The sequence below is a fragment of the Ziziphus jujuba genome, chromosome 9 (assembly GCF_031755915.1).
Source record: "Ziziphus jujuba cultivar Dongzao chromosome 9, ASM3175591v1".
Taxonomy (NCBI): domain Eukaryota; kingdom Viridiplantae; phylum Streptophyta; class Magnoliopsida; order Rosales; family Rhamnaceae; genus Ziziphus; species Ziziphus jujuba.
The window spans coordinates 25,754,210-25,773,292 of record NC_083387.1 but is presented as its reverse complement, the minus strand read 5'-3'; the positions used below and the strand labels follow the sequence as shown (position 1 = coordinate 25,773,292).

The following is a 19,083-nucleotide window of genomic DNA, read 5'->3' as shown; positions in this document are numbered from 1 at the left end:
AGATTCGCTTTCATTATTAGTTTAATTTCAAATTCATTTCCTCTTAATTAGGTATGAAAAGTAAGTTACACACAATTAGATACAAACTTGGATCCTATTTGATCCTGTTTTCTATTTATCTAATTCTGATCTTGTTTGATATTTTTAATTTTCAAAATATTATTTAAAAAAAACTGTTTTTATTTATTTTTTGAAAATAAAAGTGTTTGGCTAGTGATGTTTGAAAAACAGTTTTCAAAACTAAAAAATAAAAAACAGAAAATATCATTTTAATGTTTTCTAATTTTTTTTTTAATTTATTTTCTAAAACCGTTTTTGAAAACTGATAGCTAAATAGATAATTTTTTATTTTGGAAACAGTTTTCTGTTTTATAGAATAGAAAACTGTTTTAAAATTTAACGGTCGAACAGTCCAATTTTTTAAAAACCAGAAGAAATGATGTCGTTGACGACTTAGAGGAGGATGAGAGATTCTCATCGAAGAAAAGGAGACAAGAAGTAACAACGTGGTTAAAGCATGTTGAAGAAATTGACAAGGATGTTAAGAACATAGAGCAAAATCTAGATGGAACCGCAATCTACTAATAAGCTGGACAAGTCACATTAATAACTTAGCAGAAGAAATGCAAGGTGAATTTCCAAAAGGGCTCACACTTGGAAATGAGTCCCTAAGGTTAGTGGGTGAAGAATTTCAAATTGCTAAAAATATGATTTTGGATGGCATAGTAAATGATGATCATGTCTCCTGCATTGAAATATATAAAAATGGAATGCGGAGAGCTGGAAAAAAGTCTTTGTTGTGAATATCCGTCAAATATAGAGCTGGAAAAAACAACCTTTGTCTCCTCCTTTATTATTATTATTATTATTATTAATAAGAACCCATGTTTTCTTCTTCTTCTTCTTTTCATCTTTTTGTTTTTATTTCATCCTTGAATTCAATTACGCTTCCTCCTCCTCGTTACCATAGGCTACAGAGAAGGCTTCGACATGCGTTATCATAGGGAATAATTCCAAAAATAAATAAACATTTTGAAAATAAATATGCATTATAATAATTGTATTATTTATTATACCCTTATGCTTTCTTCCGTCCTTAAAATAATACATGTTTTTGTTTTTATTATTGATAACACATGCTCTCAGCTCTTTTTTCCCCCCTTTACAGAGATTTGAAAATTATTTGGAAAAAGACTATAAATTATAAAATTATTTGAAAAAAAAAAGATTATATAATATACAACTGTTTAATTATGTGAAAAAAAAGTTGAAGTTAATTTTTCTAATTTACCTTTGATAAATTAGCCAAAATAAATTAATTTCATACACTTTTTTAATTGTCTGCGTTCAAGTGCGAGCATCACTAATTTAGCATTTTGAAATGTCTCTTCTTCTTTTTTTTCCTTCTTTTTTCTATTAATTTTGAATAAAGTTTACTTTTCAATTAGACAAAATCCGAAATTACAATATATACATATATGGAGAATTAGAAATAATAATAAGACTGACATTATATCCCCATACCCAAAAATAGGAAATAAAATAAATTAAATTAAATTAAATAAAAAGAAGAAGTTAATTAAAGGGGAGTAGGTGTATGGAAATTATTTTGCTTTATAGATATATTAATATTATTTCAAAAATATATGGGTTATATTAATTTTAATAGATGTTTGAATCTCTCATTAATACTTTCTATAGTAGCTTGCAATGAGATTATATATATTGGTCTCCTCATTCAGATATAGACGGTTTACTAAACTTCTCAGCAATGCTAAATTGTGCATGTACCATGCAGTGTGTAATTTATAAAGAAAAAGGAATAAATGCAACAAGGAAAAAAAAAAAGGCAAATATTTGTTGAAATATATTTATAAAGAAAAGAGATCTATAATATAAAAGAAGAGTACAAAGTATAAGAAAATTAATATCTTAAGCATTTTTTTTTTTCCTGTTTAGTAGATCCCAAAACTTTAATTAAACTTATGTTTGCATATCAGACTACTGATTAATAAATCAACAAAGCAAATTTTTTTTTTTTTTGGGAGAAAACGATTTCCATTGTATTAAATTAAGATGAACATCAGATAAAACATTTTGTGGATTGACGTAGGTCCTGAATTAATAAAGTAATTGAGTTGAATTTTTACCCCCAAAAAAAAAAAAAAAAAAAAAAAAAAGAAAAAAGAAGAAAGAAATATATAAAGCAATTGAATTTTCCAATTCAAGTTAGAATTTTCTTATTTATTTTGTCCTCCCTAATATGATTTGTACCATTCCATCTACTGTCAAATTGCAGTTGAAAAAATAATTAAAAACAGCACTCTATTTTCCTATTTTTGCCATGGCTATGCGTTTATGTAGTTGAAAATAGATTCAAAAAATATTTTATCTATTTCTTTCACTTTTGCTTTAAAGCCTCCGTTATTTGTCTCTTTCATTTTGCAAGAAACAGAAGAAGAGCGAAGAAGTATCACGTTTCATATTCTCTCTCTCATCTTTTTATCTCTCTTGAATCTCAAAAGATTCTCAGGCCTGCTGCCTTCCATCTTCTTCATCTGCTGGTAATGTGGACTTTCTAAGGTTGAAAAATGGTGGGGAAGATTACTTCAATTGGTTGCTCCAGATCTTTAAGGCAATGAAGGTCCACTATAATGGTCCAAGTATGTCAACCTTTTAACAGATGGTATAAATAACGCTGAAATCCCTAATCCTCAATATCACCTTTGAGGAGTCATATTGTTACATCAGACATCCTCAATGTCTGAAATTATATGCTTGCACTTCATTGTTCACGAGTAACCATGAAGCAATATATTCTCACAGTATGCAAATGAATTCGGCTCAAATAGAGACACCTTGTCTATTGTCTATGATATAATTCTTTGAAAGAGTTTGTTCCTAAGTATGTTTGTATACATTGCTTCGTTTTTTACCTAATGATTTGGAACAATTACATTTTTATGTGGTCGTTATGCCTTGAGAAAAAATTACATTCATGTTTCACTACTATTAAGTTATTGCATTCATTATGCTCTGATATTGGGTTTCTGATTTGTAGATGGTACCTGGTTGAAACAAACTTTGATGAAGCAAATACTGGGGCAGATGAATCCGATTACGAGCCTGGTCTCACTTCCCATGATTATTGAAAAAGATTTCTGCCTTAAAACATTGGACGATGATTAAGAATTAAAGATTTTTATGGGGTTAAAATGTACTTTTTGATAGTTTTATCTCCAATTCCAAAATGACCTCCATTTTTAATTTTTTTTATTTAGTTTTAGGTTTCAATTTGAAGTAAATTGTTACAAAGGATTCACAGAGTTTGCCACTTGTTTCTCTCACCTCCAAACACGTCAACCTTCTTTGCATTTTTAGAGAGAAAAATGCAATAAAGAAAAAGTCAATAACGAGAGGACCTTGGCTATGAGAGTGGGAGAGAGAAGGAAAGGGGTTTTCATCGTTCAATTTCTTACCTCCAATATGGTATATGGTAGATGAGTACAAGGCCCCATAGAAACCAAAACCAATTTTACAGATAGGTCACATTTGGATTCCTACATTCTTCTCAACACCTTCCTCAGATATTTTCTTTCTAAAAGAACTCTTACCTTATCTCTGCATGATCAATTGAGATCCGAATGCACCACAGATTGCTTAGCAAATAGAAAGAACCTTTCTGCAGAAAATAATACCAAACAGTGCGAAGATTTTATTTAGTTTGCATTCGACAAGTATCTGAAGAAAAAATGTAGACTAAAATAACATATTGCTTTTAACTATATATTCTTTGAAAATAATAAATCACACTACCAATTGGCATTATTGATTGAATCTTCCATCGAAGATGGTGAAACACTCCACATGGAGGCGTGAAAGGCATGTATATGAAAACAAATCTCCTCAATTAGCTGCTGTTATCAATTTACCTAGATTAAAACCAAAAGCGAAATGGAAGCACTTAATTGAAACAATTAAAACTAAACGCATGGGGCAGAGCGCCCAAAAGCGTAGCTAACCCATTTTTATTTTTTCTACGTAAATAAGCTACTACATATTAGAAACGGTAGTCCATCAATCAGCAATGATATGTTATAAAAAAAAAAATATATATATATATATATATATATATGGATCCCACATAACATAATTCAACGTCTACCAAGCCTATAGATTTCTAACATAATAAAGAAGCAAAGAGAAAAGGAAGTACTTGTTGCCAAATGAGTGTATAAACCCACCCTTGGCAACAAACAAAATGCACCTCAGACGAACATCAACAGCTCGGGCCTACTGTATACGTTGTTGTGCTCATCCTCCAGCGATGGATAAGCTGCTACAAGCGCATCTTGAGCTCCGATATACAGCGAGTTATAGATCTTCCAGTACACTTCTCGAACTTTCCGGGCTGGATGGAACAGCCCCTGGAGGCAGTAGTTTAGAACAATAGCAGCACCCAAAGCCACTCTCATCCCTTCAATGGCTTCCATGACAGCATTTATGACATGTGGGGAAGTCTCAAATATGTTTGGCCATACATAATTCAGCAAGTGGACTAATGCATCCTCACAACCCAATCCAGCCACCCCCAATGCCATGTGCTTGACAGCAGAAGCTGCTGTTTGCCTGTGAACTAGATCTCTATCCATCAAAGCATCCTCTAGCAACGGCGTGACTGCATAAATGTAATCTTTTCCCATTTCTCCAATGTACTCGAACAGAAAAGAGAGAGATTTCAGCACACCATTCTGCACATTCAGCTCTGGAACTCTATATTCGTTCATCAGAGCTGGCAAAACCGTGAAAGGTGAACAGGTTTCAGCTACTATTGCAATTGCCACAGTTGTGCAAACACGGTTCTGTCTTTCCTGCACCTTCAGATTGTTCAACAAGGTTGCAAGGACATCTTGTGGCCCAATGGCTTTGGCAATATAACCAAACGTGTTTACAGTAGCTCGCCTGATGCCCTTCTTATGGGCCTTGAGCATCTCAAGAAGTTCAAAACAGATCCTCATCCACTCCCTCGCTGGAACAAACTCGGCACCACGATCTGCAATTCTACCTACAAGATCAATACAGTTCTCCTGTACTTTTTCATGCCTATTTTTCAAAATGGGAGTAAGTCTGGGAAGCAAATCCTTTATAGGAGGTGTCATCTTTGTCATACCAATGACGTTGACAATTGCCTTGAGTGCACCCAGAATTGATCCCAAAACTTCTGGGTATTCTTCTCCCAGATACTCATACAAGACAACACCAAGATGACCCATCAGTTGTTCCTCTTGGCACTGTTTCATGACAACAGCAATTCTTGAAATTAGATCAGCTGCTTGTTGCCTCACCTTAGCACTCTTGTTATTCAAGCGCCACTTGATGGTACCACATATCTGAGGTAAGTATGGTTTCACTCTCTGCCCAAGAGAATTCACAACCGCTCCAAACCCATTAAGCATGACATTGGCATCGTCACTGGTCTGCTCTTGGAAAGCATAAAGAATACCATCAATCAGAAGTTCCTCCAAGCGAGAATCAATATCTGATGCACCCAGATTTGCTACCACCTTTTCAATGGTTTCCATTACCATTCGCCTATATGGTTCACTCTCGTCTTTGAGATCCTCAACAATTCTTCCAACAATATCAGCAACACCTACTTTGTTTGCCATCTCCACAGTTGTCTCTACTAGTTGCTTATAGTTTCTTCTATCTAATGCCATCCTTCTAACCCAAAAGTTTCTGAAGAACTCAGGAAGAATATCATTTCTAATATAGTCAGACTCTACACCCTCGGTACTCACACACTGTTTCACCACTTTCAACACAATTTTCTTCATTTCTTCATCAGGTGACTGGAACTCTCGAATTAATATAACCATGACTTCCTTGGTGTAATAACTAGCATATATAGCATCCATAAGAGGAATAATAAAACCAATGGCTTTCAAGAATGCAGCCAAGACCTTCCCACGGTGTGACCTAATACCCTTCCACAATGGCTTCAGAACCGAGTCAAAGCTTTCAATACCATATGGAGCAGCAGCCTCAGCAAGCGCAGCAAGAGACAATGCAGTAATTGTTCGCACCTTCTGATTCTCATCATTCAGTCCATGCTCTATGATTTCCACAAGAGACCTTAAGTGGGGCAGAACAGCACAGCCTATTAAAATGGCAATCTGCTGAACTATCTTGATTCCAGTGTGCCGTGCTTGCCATGACTTCTTACTCTGACAAACAGCTTTCAAGAATGGCAACAGTGCAGGAATACCAAGAGCAGAAGCAACAACACTGAAAGCTCTTGCAGTAGTGTTCCTAACGTATTCATCAATGTTGTCAATATCGGGACGCATTGCTGCAATCATAGTAGCCAAACCAGCTGCTTTGCTAAGATTCGAAATGATCTCTCTACCTTCCACTCGAGCATAGTAGTCTTCATCAATCAACAACGGCTCTATCACCACAAGTATCTTGTGCACATAAGGACGCACCAATTCATCCAATTTATAAAGCACCCTATCAATAACCTTAACCAAAAGATGCCTCTCTTGGTCTTCCAAAGTGGGTTGCATAAGCAATGGCAGAATACGGTTAAACAGTGGACCAGCACCAAACTCTCGAGCTTTATCAGTAAGCTGTCTCAACGCTGTCTTCCTCTGTGGAGGTGTACCATTCTTGACCTTAAGCAAAAGCTTCATAATCTTACGCTCTTTCTGTTCTTCAGGAGACAATTCCTCCTCGTCCTCTTCATTCAACAACGCTCCAAAATACTGGTAATCCTCTGGCTTCATGAAAGGCAAGCCACCAGGTGCTTCTTTTGGAACATCAAACTGCTGCCCACGATTCTCTTCAGGTATCGAATAGAGAGGAGTCCCCATAGGAGTAGGGGTTGCTAGCAGTTTCCTAGCTGGTGTTCTAATAGGCACATATGTAGGCGGAGGCTCCAAGATCTTATACCCCTCTTGAGGAAACATTGCATCAAGCTCTTCATCAGTCAAGGGACGGTTTCTCTCCTCAATATCTTTCTCCCACCTCAACAAATTATACTGCTCCGGAGTCATTGGGCCGCGCAGATTTATAGCCCCTGGCGTTGGTGTAGCAAGCTCAACTCCTCCTACAGGGGTCACTCCAGGTGTATAAGCCGCAGCAGGTGTAGCTCCAGCCATCGGAGTTGCACTGCCCATAGTCGCTGGAGTCTCATCCCACCGAGACCTCTGCTTTTTCGGAGTTGGAGTGGCAAGCCCAGCGAGCTTCGGAGTAGCATCCCAGGTCATCCCAGCAGGAGTAGCACCAGGTGTAACAGCCCCAGCCGGCGTAGCATCGGAATCTGCAACGCGTCCGGGAGTGGGAGTCTCATCCCATCTGTTCCTCCTTGCAAGTGATGGGGTTGCATCAGCAGCGACTCTACCAGGTGTAGGGGTAGCATCCCACCTTCCAGGGCCACCACTATCGGGCAAATCCCAATCAGAAGTCTTGGCCTTCTTCGCCGCCGCGGCCTCCACTCCATCGTCCTGAGATTGGTCCCACCTATTCCTCCTCTTCTGCGTGGCAACAGGAGCAACAGCAGCACCACCGGAATCTACTTTCCCGGCCTTGGCAGCCTCCTCTTCTTCCTTCTTCTTCTGCGCAATAAGTTTCAGAGTCTCCTCCTTTTCCCTCCTCAACGACTCCTCCTTCATCACATCCGCATAGGTCCTCATAGACGGGTCCGGGGTCTTCTCCCCCATTGCAAATGGATCGATTCTCTCCGGAGAAAACACGCGTTGCAGCCTCCGTCTCCGATACTCATCCTCGCGATCGATAATCTTTTTTGGCCTATTAAACCCCACATCTTCATCGGCGTCGCCCCCTCTAGGAGCATCCTTCAAGAGCGATTTGGGGGCGGTATAAGAAGCCATCTTGCGCGCGATGTCGTTCTCCACGGCGTCGAGGTTCTCATCGTCGTCGGTGGCCGGAATAGACGAGACGTAGGCTTCCCTGTTCGTGTCGCCGTATAGATCCGTGTCGTACGCGACGGAGTTGAGCGCAGCCAACTGCTGCTCCATACGCCTCCGTTCCTCTTGCGTCTTCGCTATGTTGTTTTGATCGTCTTCCATGCTTGTGGCCTTTTCGCAAGGTTTTCCCAAAACCCTAGGAGACTGAAAAATAAAAAATAAAATAAAAAATAAAAAAAAAGAGGGTTCGTGAGGGATTTCAAAATTAGGATTGCGTCTGAGAGATTTAATCGAAATTTTTGAATGGAGAAAACAAAGAAGACAAAGATTAGAGAGAAATTTGGGATTCGGGACAGACCTGGAAGCTTGGAATTTGAGTAAATTAGGGCTCGTTTGGCTGTATTTCTTCTTCTTCTTCTCACTCCCTACTTTTCAGTGTGCCTTACGGCCAAATCCTGAACTAAATGGGTAAGCGAGAAAATCGTAATAGCATGTGGTGGCATTATATACGAAGCGGGACCGACTTACAATATCGGGTCGGTTTGAATAGTTTGAAGGGTAGGGTCGGGTTAGATTGGCCCAATCCGACGTCGGACTATTAATAAAAAAAATATAATTAAATATTATTTTAGTCCTTTCCCAAGAATCATAATACGCCGTCGTTCCGAAAAATTCCTCTCCATCGATTCAATTTCTTTTTATTTATTTTTCACTTATTAATCTTTTTAAAATCTCTCAATTAAATTTATTTATTATTATTATTATTATTATTTTTTTGTCTGTTCTGTTTGTTTGTTTCTTATTAGGTTGTACTTGAGTGGAATGCTCATAGGAACATTATGCATACTCCTCTACCATGGCAATAAAAATGTCTTTAACCCCCCTTATGTGCTGCTTGCAAAAAATTTTCAGATTCCTTTCTTTTTTTCAGATTGCTATGCCCTGATTTTTATTTTTCTTTATTATTAAAAATATTCATATTGTTACTACTACAACATTGGAGATGATGATTTTTTTTTGGGTAATAAACATCGGAGATGATGATGTATAATTTGGTGATTATTCTGCATTGATTTCATGTGATCAACTCAAGAGAAACACTAGAGGCGTTAGGAACCTACAAGAAATATCAGTCATTTTAACCTCTTACAAATGGTCTAATACTTGTGATCTCATTTCAATATCAGGTATTTATTCAATTGGCTGATATTCTCCTTCCGGTGGTTCTCTGCTAAATTCATCTGCAAAGGTCATACACAACTTAACAATGAGCTTAAAATCTATGTGTTTTGGAGGGGTCAAAAAAGAAGAAAGAAAAGTGTGTGACACATGCACTAAAAAAATAAAGGTATTACTGCAAAAAAAATAGGACACAAAATAACATATAAGCACTCTCTAATTCCCTTCAAATTACAACTTCGACAATAAAATAAGTTTGAAGCTTATACGAAGGCGATGAACAAACTTCCTTAAACTCCAACCATAGTATATTTATGGGAAGAGAAAGTTGAGGCTTACCAAATACCGTGTTTAAGGAAGTAGGGGGAGAGTGATCATAAATGCCAATGTAGGTCATAAATGCATGCCAATGTAAAATCCCAATGATAATTCAACTGTTGTCTTGGTGTAGGTTGGTACTGCCAGTGCCCAAATACCTGAAAAGGACAAAAGACGAACATGGTGCTAATTATATTCATACATATATAACTATGCCAAGTATTCAAAGACAATCCTCCAATCAACAAAACGGGTAGGCATTAGTAACATGTTTTCCTTTTACACCGTTAGCAAACTTGTGTCAAAATTTAGACTATAGGCCGCTCAAAGTGTTTTTTGTTCCTTTTTCCCCACTAATTTGCTACTGTTATCTTTGTAAACTAATTAACAAAGGCTCAGCTTCCCATTATTGTGTTAAAATTTATTTCAACAAGGCAGCCTATAACCATGGTCATAATTCTAAGTAAAAGTTTCAGGAGACTCCAGCTTTAGGCTAAGCTAAAGAAACTATATATTAGCCAAACAGTTTCTTTCCATACAAAATTGAACCTCAAAATAGCTCAATGTTCTTCCTTCCACATTTTGATACATCTATCCGAACCTCACCACAAAAGAATTTTCATCATTGTTTTTGTCATAATTTATCTTATTAGCATAACCTCTTTGTATTTGACTTCCTCATGAAGTGTCTCCATCATTCAACTAATTTAGTGGAACTATTGGCCATACAGCTATCTTCATAATGAATTGAAAGTCAATTTGATTAAATGTGAGTATAATTTTACCCGACTTACATCAAAGCTTTGTTGATTTTCCATTTTCAACCAAAGGTTTAAAAATTAATAGACATAATAGGTTTAACTTTCGACTACTTTGTTCAATAAACCATAAAGTAGTTAATAGTAGACTTATATTATCTGACCTGCTAGACAGTAAATGATCCAAAATAGTTTCTGGATGCTCCATTATTTTACTAATTTGAAGGACGCATTGGCCATACATTTCTCTCTCTCTCTCTGTTACAAATTTAACATCAATTTGTTTACACATTTACGTACGCGCGTTTGAAACTAGCTGATCTACATCAAATCTTTACTGATGATTTTCTTTCTCCAACAAAAAGATATATAAATGAGAAAACGAAAATGCACTTCATTTTCCACTATTTGTTCATTAAGACATAAAAAAAATCGTAGATTTTGAAAAATTTTAACCATGTTTAAATATGCATCTTCTTTTGTGTAGTAGCATATATATAGCCAATTAAACGCATTATCACCTATTTAAAATATAAAAAAATTAGTAAATGCTCAACACTAATTACTATCCAAGTAATAATACATTATAAAATTATGCTCAGGGTATTACTCATTAGTAGGTTTATGTAACACATTTATTATCCAAATTAATAAAACATGAATATTAAATCACAAAAAAAATAATTAAGAATTAATCACTATTATTGTATGGGAAAAACTAATGATTTATAACACTAAAAATTCTTTCTGAGGCTACTAAACAGAATTAAGAATCTTCCATAATTCAAGCTTTCAAATAATCCAGGATCTGAGCATATATATATATATATATATATATGCATGCAGTGCATTCTGCTGGCTGCAGAGTTATAACATTGCCATCTCTTAGATCAAATTCTTCTAAAAAGACTACAGTAGAAATGATGAACAAAACGTCTCTAAAACTTAATAAAATGGACTTTGAAATGAAAAATTGCGGGTGTTATGTGTGCATGTACCATTGCAATGTTAATATGATAACTACATTTTAAAATGGCCTTTCTCTTCAATCTTTCTTTTTTTTATTTTTTTTTTCTCAAAAAAAAAAAAAATTCAATTAGCGAACCCCCAACGTCAGTGCATGGTAATAAAAAGGAGTAGAAAGCACTCAAGTCGCAAAATACCACACGTCGTCGTTTTCAAAGTGTTGAGAGCTGTATAATTGTGAGTACGCATGCGAAGAATGCAAGTGCACAACATGTGCGCCTGTGGTGTGCTTTTTCTCCTAATTAAAATTTAGAAAAGAAAAAAAAAAAAGAATCAAACTGATCTCAATTTTTAATTATTAGTTTCTAATTTCTAATGATTAAAAATATAGGTTAAATATTAGTTTAATTAATTTCATTTGAGTTTATGCTAGTTATCAATTAATCAATCATGGAGTTAAAAATATTTATTATTATTATTATTATTATTGTTATTGTTATTGTTATTATTATTATTTTTGGTAAAAATGGAGTGAAAAATTCTTGTTGGGGATAAAGGAAAGAAATGCAATATGAATTTGTCTTTAAATACATATATATATATATATATATATAGCAAGTAGAAGAAATTTCTTAAAATAAATATAAAAAAAGGATTCGAAATTTTTACTTTATTCAAATTAGTACCGCAGAAAATGTAGCTTGTCGTGGCTAATTTATGTGTCAGCAATAGTGAAACTGGACAACATTCTTATAACTGGTGTGAGAGAAATTTCACCAAGTTAAAATATAAAACTCCCATAGTTTTATTAGTCGGCCAAGTCTACAAACCCAATATATAGTAAATATATTTTTGGTGTAATATATTTTATGATGCTTTGAAGTTTTAACAATTAAAATATATGGTTTTTTAAATTATTTTTCCATTATGTTTTCATTTGTTTATTGTTTAGGAATAATTAATATATTCTATGTAAATTAAATATACACCTTTTTAATTTTTCCTTGTTAATCAATTAATAAGCTCCACTTCTTACTACAATTTTACTAAATCAGTAATGCTAATTTATCAATTAAATAACATGACATATGATGTAACAATTTTTAATTAATTTGATATTATGTTTTGTTTTTTTGTTAAATAATTTACTTATTCATATTTAGTTTATATTAATTTTTCAACCATTATGATCAACATTATCATGCCATTAGCACACCTATACTATTTTTTTTTTTTTGCTTTCTTTAAAAAATAAATTATTATTCATTGAATATACATAATTATACAGCTTTGATTTGTTAAAAATATAATTTTTATTTAATATTGGATATCTAATAACATACCATAATGCTAAAAATTGTTGCTTTTTCAACTAAAATTTTAACATCAAATTATTAATTAGATGATCATCCTCTTATATTTGACACGTCAAGACTTTCTCACCTTATCTTAATAATATATTCCTAAAAGACTATATATATATATATATATATATATATAGAACAGACGCTATTAAGACCTTGTGGTAAAGATATCTTATGTGCAAGCTTTATCATCTATTGATTGCTACATTACAATATAATAATCATAAGTGGATCCCATGCAAATTAATATATGATAGATTAGTACTTCTCCTTTTAAGTTTTATTTAAAATAAAAAAATAAAAAAATAAAGTATTTATTTAAATTCTGTAGTATCATTTAAATAATATATTTTTTTCACATAAATTATATTTACCATAAAATCCTTACTATATCAAAATTATATATCATATATATATATATATATAAAATTACCCATCTATATTCCACTCTACAATAATCTCTATATAGTAGATATTTTTTCCACTCGCACAATCCAGCATTGAAGAAAGATATTGATCGAGACGACCCACCATTAATTGTTCATCGCAATATTCTTCCTGGGGTACAAATCTCACTTTCTATCAACTATACTTTATGCATGCACATGTTAAGTCAGTTCCTTTTTTTTTTTTTTTTTCGCGGGCAAAGTTGTCTATTAAAATGTACGCATTCTTTATTGATTGAATGGTTTTCTTTAACTTCCTTATAAATTTTAAGAACACGAGTAATTTTGTTAAATCAACGTATACAAATATTATTATCAAGATATATGACACTATTTATGAACTTGAAAATTATAGTCAAATATATCATATATATGCTACTTTTCTAGATATGTCACATATTTATGGTACTCATCGATCTCCACTTTCTTACAATTATTTATATGGTACTTTTCTGAATATGTACGTATATATATATATACAAGTATATTTGAGTCTGAGTCAGTTCTTTTTTTTTTTTTTTTTGGGGGGGGGAAGTTTTGAATCTATAGTAACTGCAGGATGCGTTCTCTTTATTGATCGATGGTTTTCTTATCTTCCTTATAAATTCTAAAAAAACATGTAATTTTGGTTAAACCTAACTAATATATATGTACATACAATAAAGATCGTACAAGACTTCAAGATATAAGACATTATTTGTGAACTTGAAAATCTTTGATTGATATCATGTACATATAGACTATAGAGGTACAAATTGAATAATAATTAAAATGAAATAAATTAATATCGAATAATATATAATATATAATATAGGATTTCTTCTTCTTCTTCTTTTTTTTTTTAGGATTTCTTCACATCCATGTGAGCAGCATATATATATATATATATATAAATAAAAACGGAGGACGGAACAGAAATAAATATAAATGATTCACAGATATGGTAATTAAAAAAAAATTAAAGAATAAGAATGCATAAATATGTATATAATATATATATATATATTGAAATTAATTATAAATATACACTTTTAACACATATTTTATACAATAGCTTGTAGTGAAGAAATCTTTAATCAATTTAAGTGCTTAATTGTCACTTCTCATCTACCTTATCCTGATTCTTGAATTTAATTATTAATTTGTACACGTGTACACGAAGATTCACTGCATCAGCAAAAGTTATCATGATGGATCTACAATCCTACTTACATTCAAATTAATATCATTAACCGCTTATTATTTACGTACTAATTTCAGCAATAGGAATTATCACTTTGAAGAAATAGCATTTGTAAAGCTCCGATCGAGTGGACCAGTACTACTGTGAAAGCTTTAGCTTGTTTTTCAATATAGATAGCTGATTAATTAAGCAGCCTTAATGGAGTTTCCGGCTAAAGTTCGCGTACCGCAGCGGTTGAAGGGTTGGAGGTTTCGTCCCACCGACGAAGAACTAGTGGGGTACTATCTCCTCAACAAAATCACTGGTTCTACTCCACTCCCTAACCCTAGTATTGTCCATGACTTTGACGTGTTCGGCAAGCAAGAGCCTTGGGAAATCTGGAACATGTTTCGACCACATGATGATCATGATCATGATACTGATCCTGATGATCTCTACTTTTTCACGAAGCCGAAGAAAACCACACCAAAAGGGAAACGTTTCAACCGCAAAGTTGGCTCCGGGACATGGAAAGGACAAAATTCCGGCACCGAGATATGCGGTTATAGCGAAAGTGGTGAAGCCAACAATGTTGTTATGGGATTGAAGAAACGATTTCACTACGAGAACAAGCAGTTGAAGGATCAGGATGGGAGTTGGATAATGTTCGAGTACTGCCTTGCCGGTTCACTAGAACATTGCATCACCGGTCCTGATAATGATTTTGTACTCTGCCAAATCCGAAAGAAAAGCTCATCCGACAACGATAACAAGAAGAACAAGAACAAGAGGAAGAACGTGATCATGAGCCTTAATGATGATGATTATGTACTGCCACCATTAAAGAACCAGAAAACCAATCATGGTGGTAATCATGATAGTGGCATGTTTGCAATACCACCATCGCAAGCCTTGCCAATATGCCAAAGAGAACCTCCTTTTCCAAAATTGCCGCAAGACTTGCCATTAGCAGTGGAGGGTGATCATGGGCATAACACTGATGTGCAGGTTTATCCTTTGCCATTGCCACTGACATGCCCACAACTACAACAACAACAACAACAACAACAACCTCCATTGCCACAATCTTCTTTGCCTTTGCCAGAACTAGGTGATGAATTTGTCATGCTATTGCCACAACAACCTTTGCCTTTGCCACAGGATGATGATTTTGATGACTTTATCCTTGATTTTGGAGTACTGGATGATTTTAATTTGTAGTTCTTATATTTCTATTTACTTTTTACCTTTGTATGTATGTATTCGTACAAAATTGATTAAGCTCTGTAAACATTGTCATTACAATTATAATTAACTGAAAGTCAATTTTTTTTAATGTAATTCATGAAATTATACATATATAAATTAGTACTGTTCCTTTTTTACTGTCTTAATATCTCCCCTCTTAATAGTTATTTGTATATTCCATTTACAAGATTCAAGGATGAGATATATCTCCCCTTTTCTTAGTTATTTGTATATTCCATTTACAAAAGATTCAAGGATGAGATATATTGTTGATATTTTATATTGAAAGTGTTACATTTTTGAATAATCGATCTTAATTATTTATTATTTATTATTATTTTTTTTTTTCTGAAAACAAAAGTACCTTGATCACAATGAAATACTAACTTCATTATTTGACAATATAAATAAACATTAACTAAAGTATTCTTTACATAAAGAACACTGTTTTCCTGTTTTCTAATTTAGTGCTTAATTAATATAGTTTGTAACACGAAAAAAAATTCTTGAATAAAAAAATTAGCACATCATATATATTATTTAGAATAGGGTTCTAACTAGCAATGTTTTTTACCAATATTTATGACAAATCACTAAAATTTCATATTTTATCCAGAGTTGGATTACAATATTATTTATTTCAATGACAATGATCGATAACTTGTCGTAGCTTTGGTGAACGCTCCTACTAACGAATATGTTGGGTAAAATATTTCCACGTACATAAAGTTTAACTTTTCTCGGCTTATAGATTAGGGCTTTGAAAGAAAAATTAAAAATAATAATAATAATAAATGAATAAATTCTCTGATTTCCAAATCCGAAAAGACAGAAAGACTTCGTTTCAAATTCTCAACGGCTATATAAATATATAAACCAACTTTCTCTTCATTCCAAAGCGTAAACCAAAATCCAACTTTTTCAAAATAATTTCTTAGTCTCCAAGTTTTGATAGTTTTTTAGCCTTTCTCCTCCGGAACCTCTAATAACCATTCACTCTTTTTCTTTTGGTTTCAAGAAACATCAATGGCATTTCACAAAGGAGATAAGGTCGAAGTTTGCAGTAAAGAAGATGGGTTTGTGGGTTCATACTACGCAGCTATGGTGGTCGCTTGTCTGGAAAACAACATGTAAGTTGTGAAGTACAAAGAGCTGTTGGAGAATGATGAATCTGGACCGTTGATGGAGACGGTGTCCAAGGACGAGATCATGCCGGTGCCGCCGAGATGATCGTGGCTGCTGATTTTGCATATATTGACAAGGTGGATGCGTTCGACAATGACGGTTGCTGGGTTGGAAAAATCACTAAGAAAGAAGGGTCAAACTACTATGTCTACTTCAAAACAACAGGGGAAGAGATCGCTTACCCTGTTTCTCGTTTGAGGTTTCATCTTGATTGGCGATTTGGAAAGTGGGTTTGTTCCAAGAAATCTCTAATCCCGTCATCATCGTCGTCATCTGTTAATTCCACTTGTTGATTCTGGATCTTTTAACTTTGCTTTCTACTGGGTTTTTTTGGTGTACTTTCTATGTTTTTACAGTTGGACAATCACCAAGAAATTTTTGTTTTCTTATGTTTTTCTGGTTTATTTTTTGTGTTGAAAAAATTGTACTCTTAATTATAGGGAATATTTAATGCAGCGATTTATACCAATTGAATTCATCTTGATTTTCTTCTTATTATTATTATTATTCTTTTTGGTTTCTTTTTTCCTTGGCTAAACATTCTTGTTCGTAATCGGTGTTCTGTGGGTGAAAAGCCATCGAACAGAAATAACCAGAACCATATACAGTTAAAGTACTTATGGATAAGAATCCAATGCAATTCAAGAACACTCTTATCATACACAACTCAGATTTTAGCATTTATTAGAGTGAAGTGCATGTCAAACTCGGACATTAATTAATATTTCAAACTCTTTGATAATAATATGAGTGATCTGCTTCTTATCAGACTGTCTTCTACTTTAAAATAAGTTTGTACATTACCTTACTCGTCAACTGTCAGCTAATAGATAAAACTACTTGTAACTAGATTTTTGTCCTTTCAATTTTATTTCTTTGGAAGATTTATTCAATTAAACAGTATCTTGCTTGTATCAGTAATTTGTAAACATAATTAAAGTATTCTTTCCATAAAGAACAACAATGATGTTCGAGAACCATTACTCTCAAACTATCAGTTTGCCGCTGGAAGTAGAATAATTGTGACATCTACAAGGGCTTCACAATAAAAGGAGCTCATTTTACACGCAAGGTTGAGTTGAGCTATTGAATTACAATGAAGCTCTTGAGCTTTTTCATTTGAATGCTTTTAAACAAAAATCTTCGGCGACCAATCAAAATGTGTTGATGATAAGTTATGACAGACTTGATGATAGAGTAAAAGGAGTTCTTTCTTGATATTGATGTTTCTTTAAAGGATGTGATAGAGATTACGTGAAGTGAATACTAGATGGCAGCGGTTAATTTCTTTGCCAGAGTAAGTATTCTCGTTGATAAATCTTTGATATCTATGGATTTCTTTAACAAGATATCGATGCATCGTTTGCTACAAGAAATGGTTCAAGCGCTTGAAAGTTATAGTAGGTTGTGCAATCCAGAGAAAGTTTGCCATGTATTTAACAGAAACTACTAGTCCACAGAAATATATATATATATATATATATATATATTTTTTTTTTACATGGGTATTTCCTCGCTAATTGAAAAGCAAACAATTTTGTTTTTATTTTTTTATTTTATTTTATTTTTTTGGGATAGAACAAGATTCCTCAAAATATACTATTCCTACTTCAACAAAAATAGCAAACTAATTTCGGATGGTTTTGGTATTCAATTCAATCTCTGTTAAAAGTGTGTAAATGTATTACATACAATGAGAAAAAAAATTTCTAAAATAACAAGACTAAAAAAAATAAAAAATAAAAAATAAAAAAATTCTAATATAAACAACAAATAAAACGCATTGAATCCATTAAAAAAAAAAAAAAATCCAAAATTTAGAGAGATAAACCTCACGTTAAGTGCTAAGACAGACATATAGAAAGCTTTTAAAGTGTTGCTTTAATTGCTTGTTCCTGCTTCTTTTTTCCTTCTTGATGGAGGCAACAAAACAAATCTTGGTTTCAACTGGTTTTAACCTGACCAACATCTTTTTCGACTCCTTTATCCTCTTCGACCTCCACATTCAATGAAATACGTGGCAGCCTCCGCCTCCGATAATTATCCTCGCGATCAATAATCTTCCTAAATCCCACATCTCCATCAGCAGCGCCGCCGCCGCCGCCACCGCCGCCACCGACTCCGCCTCTAGGCAACACCATCAAAGGCGGCGCCATATTACGTTCGTCTTCCATACTTGGCCCCTTTTCACAAGCTTGTCCAAAAAACCTAAGAAGAGACTCAGAAAAATTGGAGTTTCTGTTCTCAAATTATGATTCCTCTGAGAAATTGGAACTGAATGCAAGAAACAAAGAAAAACAAAAATAATAGTGAGAAATTAGGGATTTGGGACTCACTAACCTGGAAGCCTGGAATTTGAGTAGAATTAGAGCTACTTTTTCGTTGTACTTCTCTTTCTTTTTCTTCTCGGTGTCTCAGAAAAACAGACTGGGGGAGTGCGGGTGTGGCCTGGTGGGCATTAAATAATTTTTCAAAAAAAAATCCCTTTAGCCGGCTTAGCCGAACCGACTTTTAATATTGGGTCGG

At 33.9% G+C, this 19,083-nt stretch overlaps 2 protein-coding genes, 1 long non-coding RNA gene and 1 pseudogene across 11 annotated transcripts; 2 read left to right on the top strand and 2 right to left on the bottom strand.

Annotated features, from left to right (window-relative positions):
* Positions 1–3,441: 3,441 nt before the first annotated feature.
* On the bottom strand, positions 3,442–8,434 carry LOC107427607 (uncharacterized). 8 transcript variants are annotated; one of them, XR_007242765.2, is made up of 4 exons: positions 8,290–8,434; positions 4,245–8,135; positions 3,817–3,932; positions 3,442–3,682 (listed from the first exon to the last, which is right to left on the bottom strand). XR_007242765.2 is itself a non-coding variant. In XM_048480107.2 (3 exons), the coding sequence occupies exon 2, from the start codon at positions 8,091–8,093 to the stop codon at positions 4,269–4,271; it is 3,825 nt and encodes a 1,274-aa protein (XP_048336064.2). In that variant the 5' UTR covers positions 8,094–8,135; positions 8,290–8,434; the 3' UTR covers positions 3,442–3,682; positions 4,245–4,268. The 8 variants fall into 8 exon arrangements, 2 of the variants coding, with proteins under 2 accessions (XP_048336064.2, XP_015893476.3); XR_007242767.2 differs by having other exon boundaries at positions 3,817–3,917; XR_007242766.2 differs by having other exon boundaries at positions 3,817–3,914.
* A 5,909-nt stretch (positions 8,435–14,343) lies between these two features.
* LOC107427600 (NAC domain-containing protein 2-like) lies at positions 14,344–15,345 on the top strand. The gene has a single exon (XM_016037984.3). It carries the CDS (start codon positions 14,344–14,346, stop codon positions 15,343–15,345), a length of 1,002 nt encoding a protein of 333 aa, XP_015893470.3.
* Positions 15,346–16,283: 938 nt separating this feature from the next.
* LOC107427599 (protein AGENET DOMAIN (AGD)-CONTAINING P1-like) lies at positions 16,284–16,948 on the top strand (annotated as a pseudogene).
* A 1,349-nt stretch (positions 16,949–18,297) lies between these two features.
* LOC125424010 (uncharacterized) lies at positions 18,298–19,031 on the bottom strand. 2 transcript variants are annotated; one of them, XR_009634045.1, is made up of 2 exons: positions 18,898–19,031; positions 18,298–18,765 (listed from the first exon to the last, which is right to left on the bottom strand). It is a non-coding gene; the product is annotated as an uncharacterized LOC125424010 (long non-coding RNA). The 2 variants fall into 2 exon arrangements; XR_007242778.2 differs by having other exon boundaries at positions 18,298–18,817; positions 18,898–19,023.
* Between the last annotated feature and the right edge of the window lie 52 nt (positions 19,032–19,083).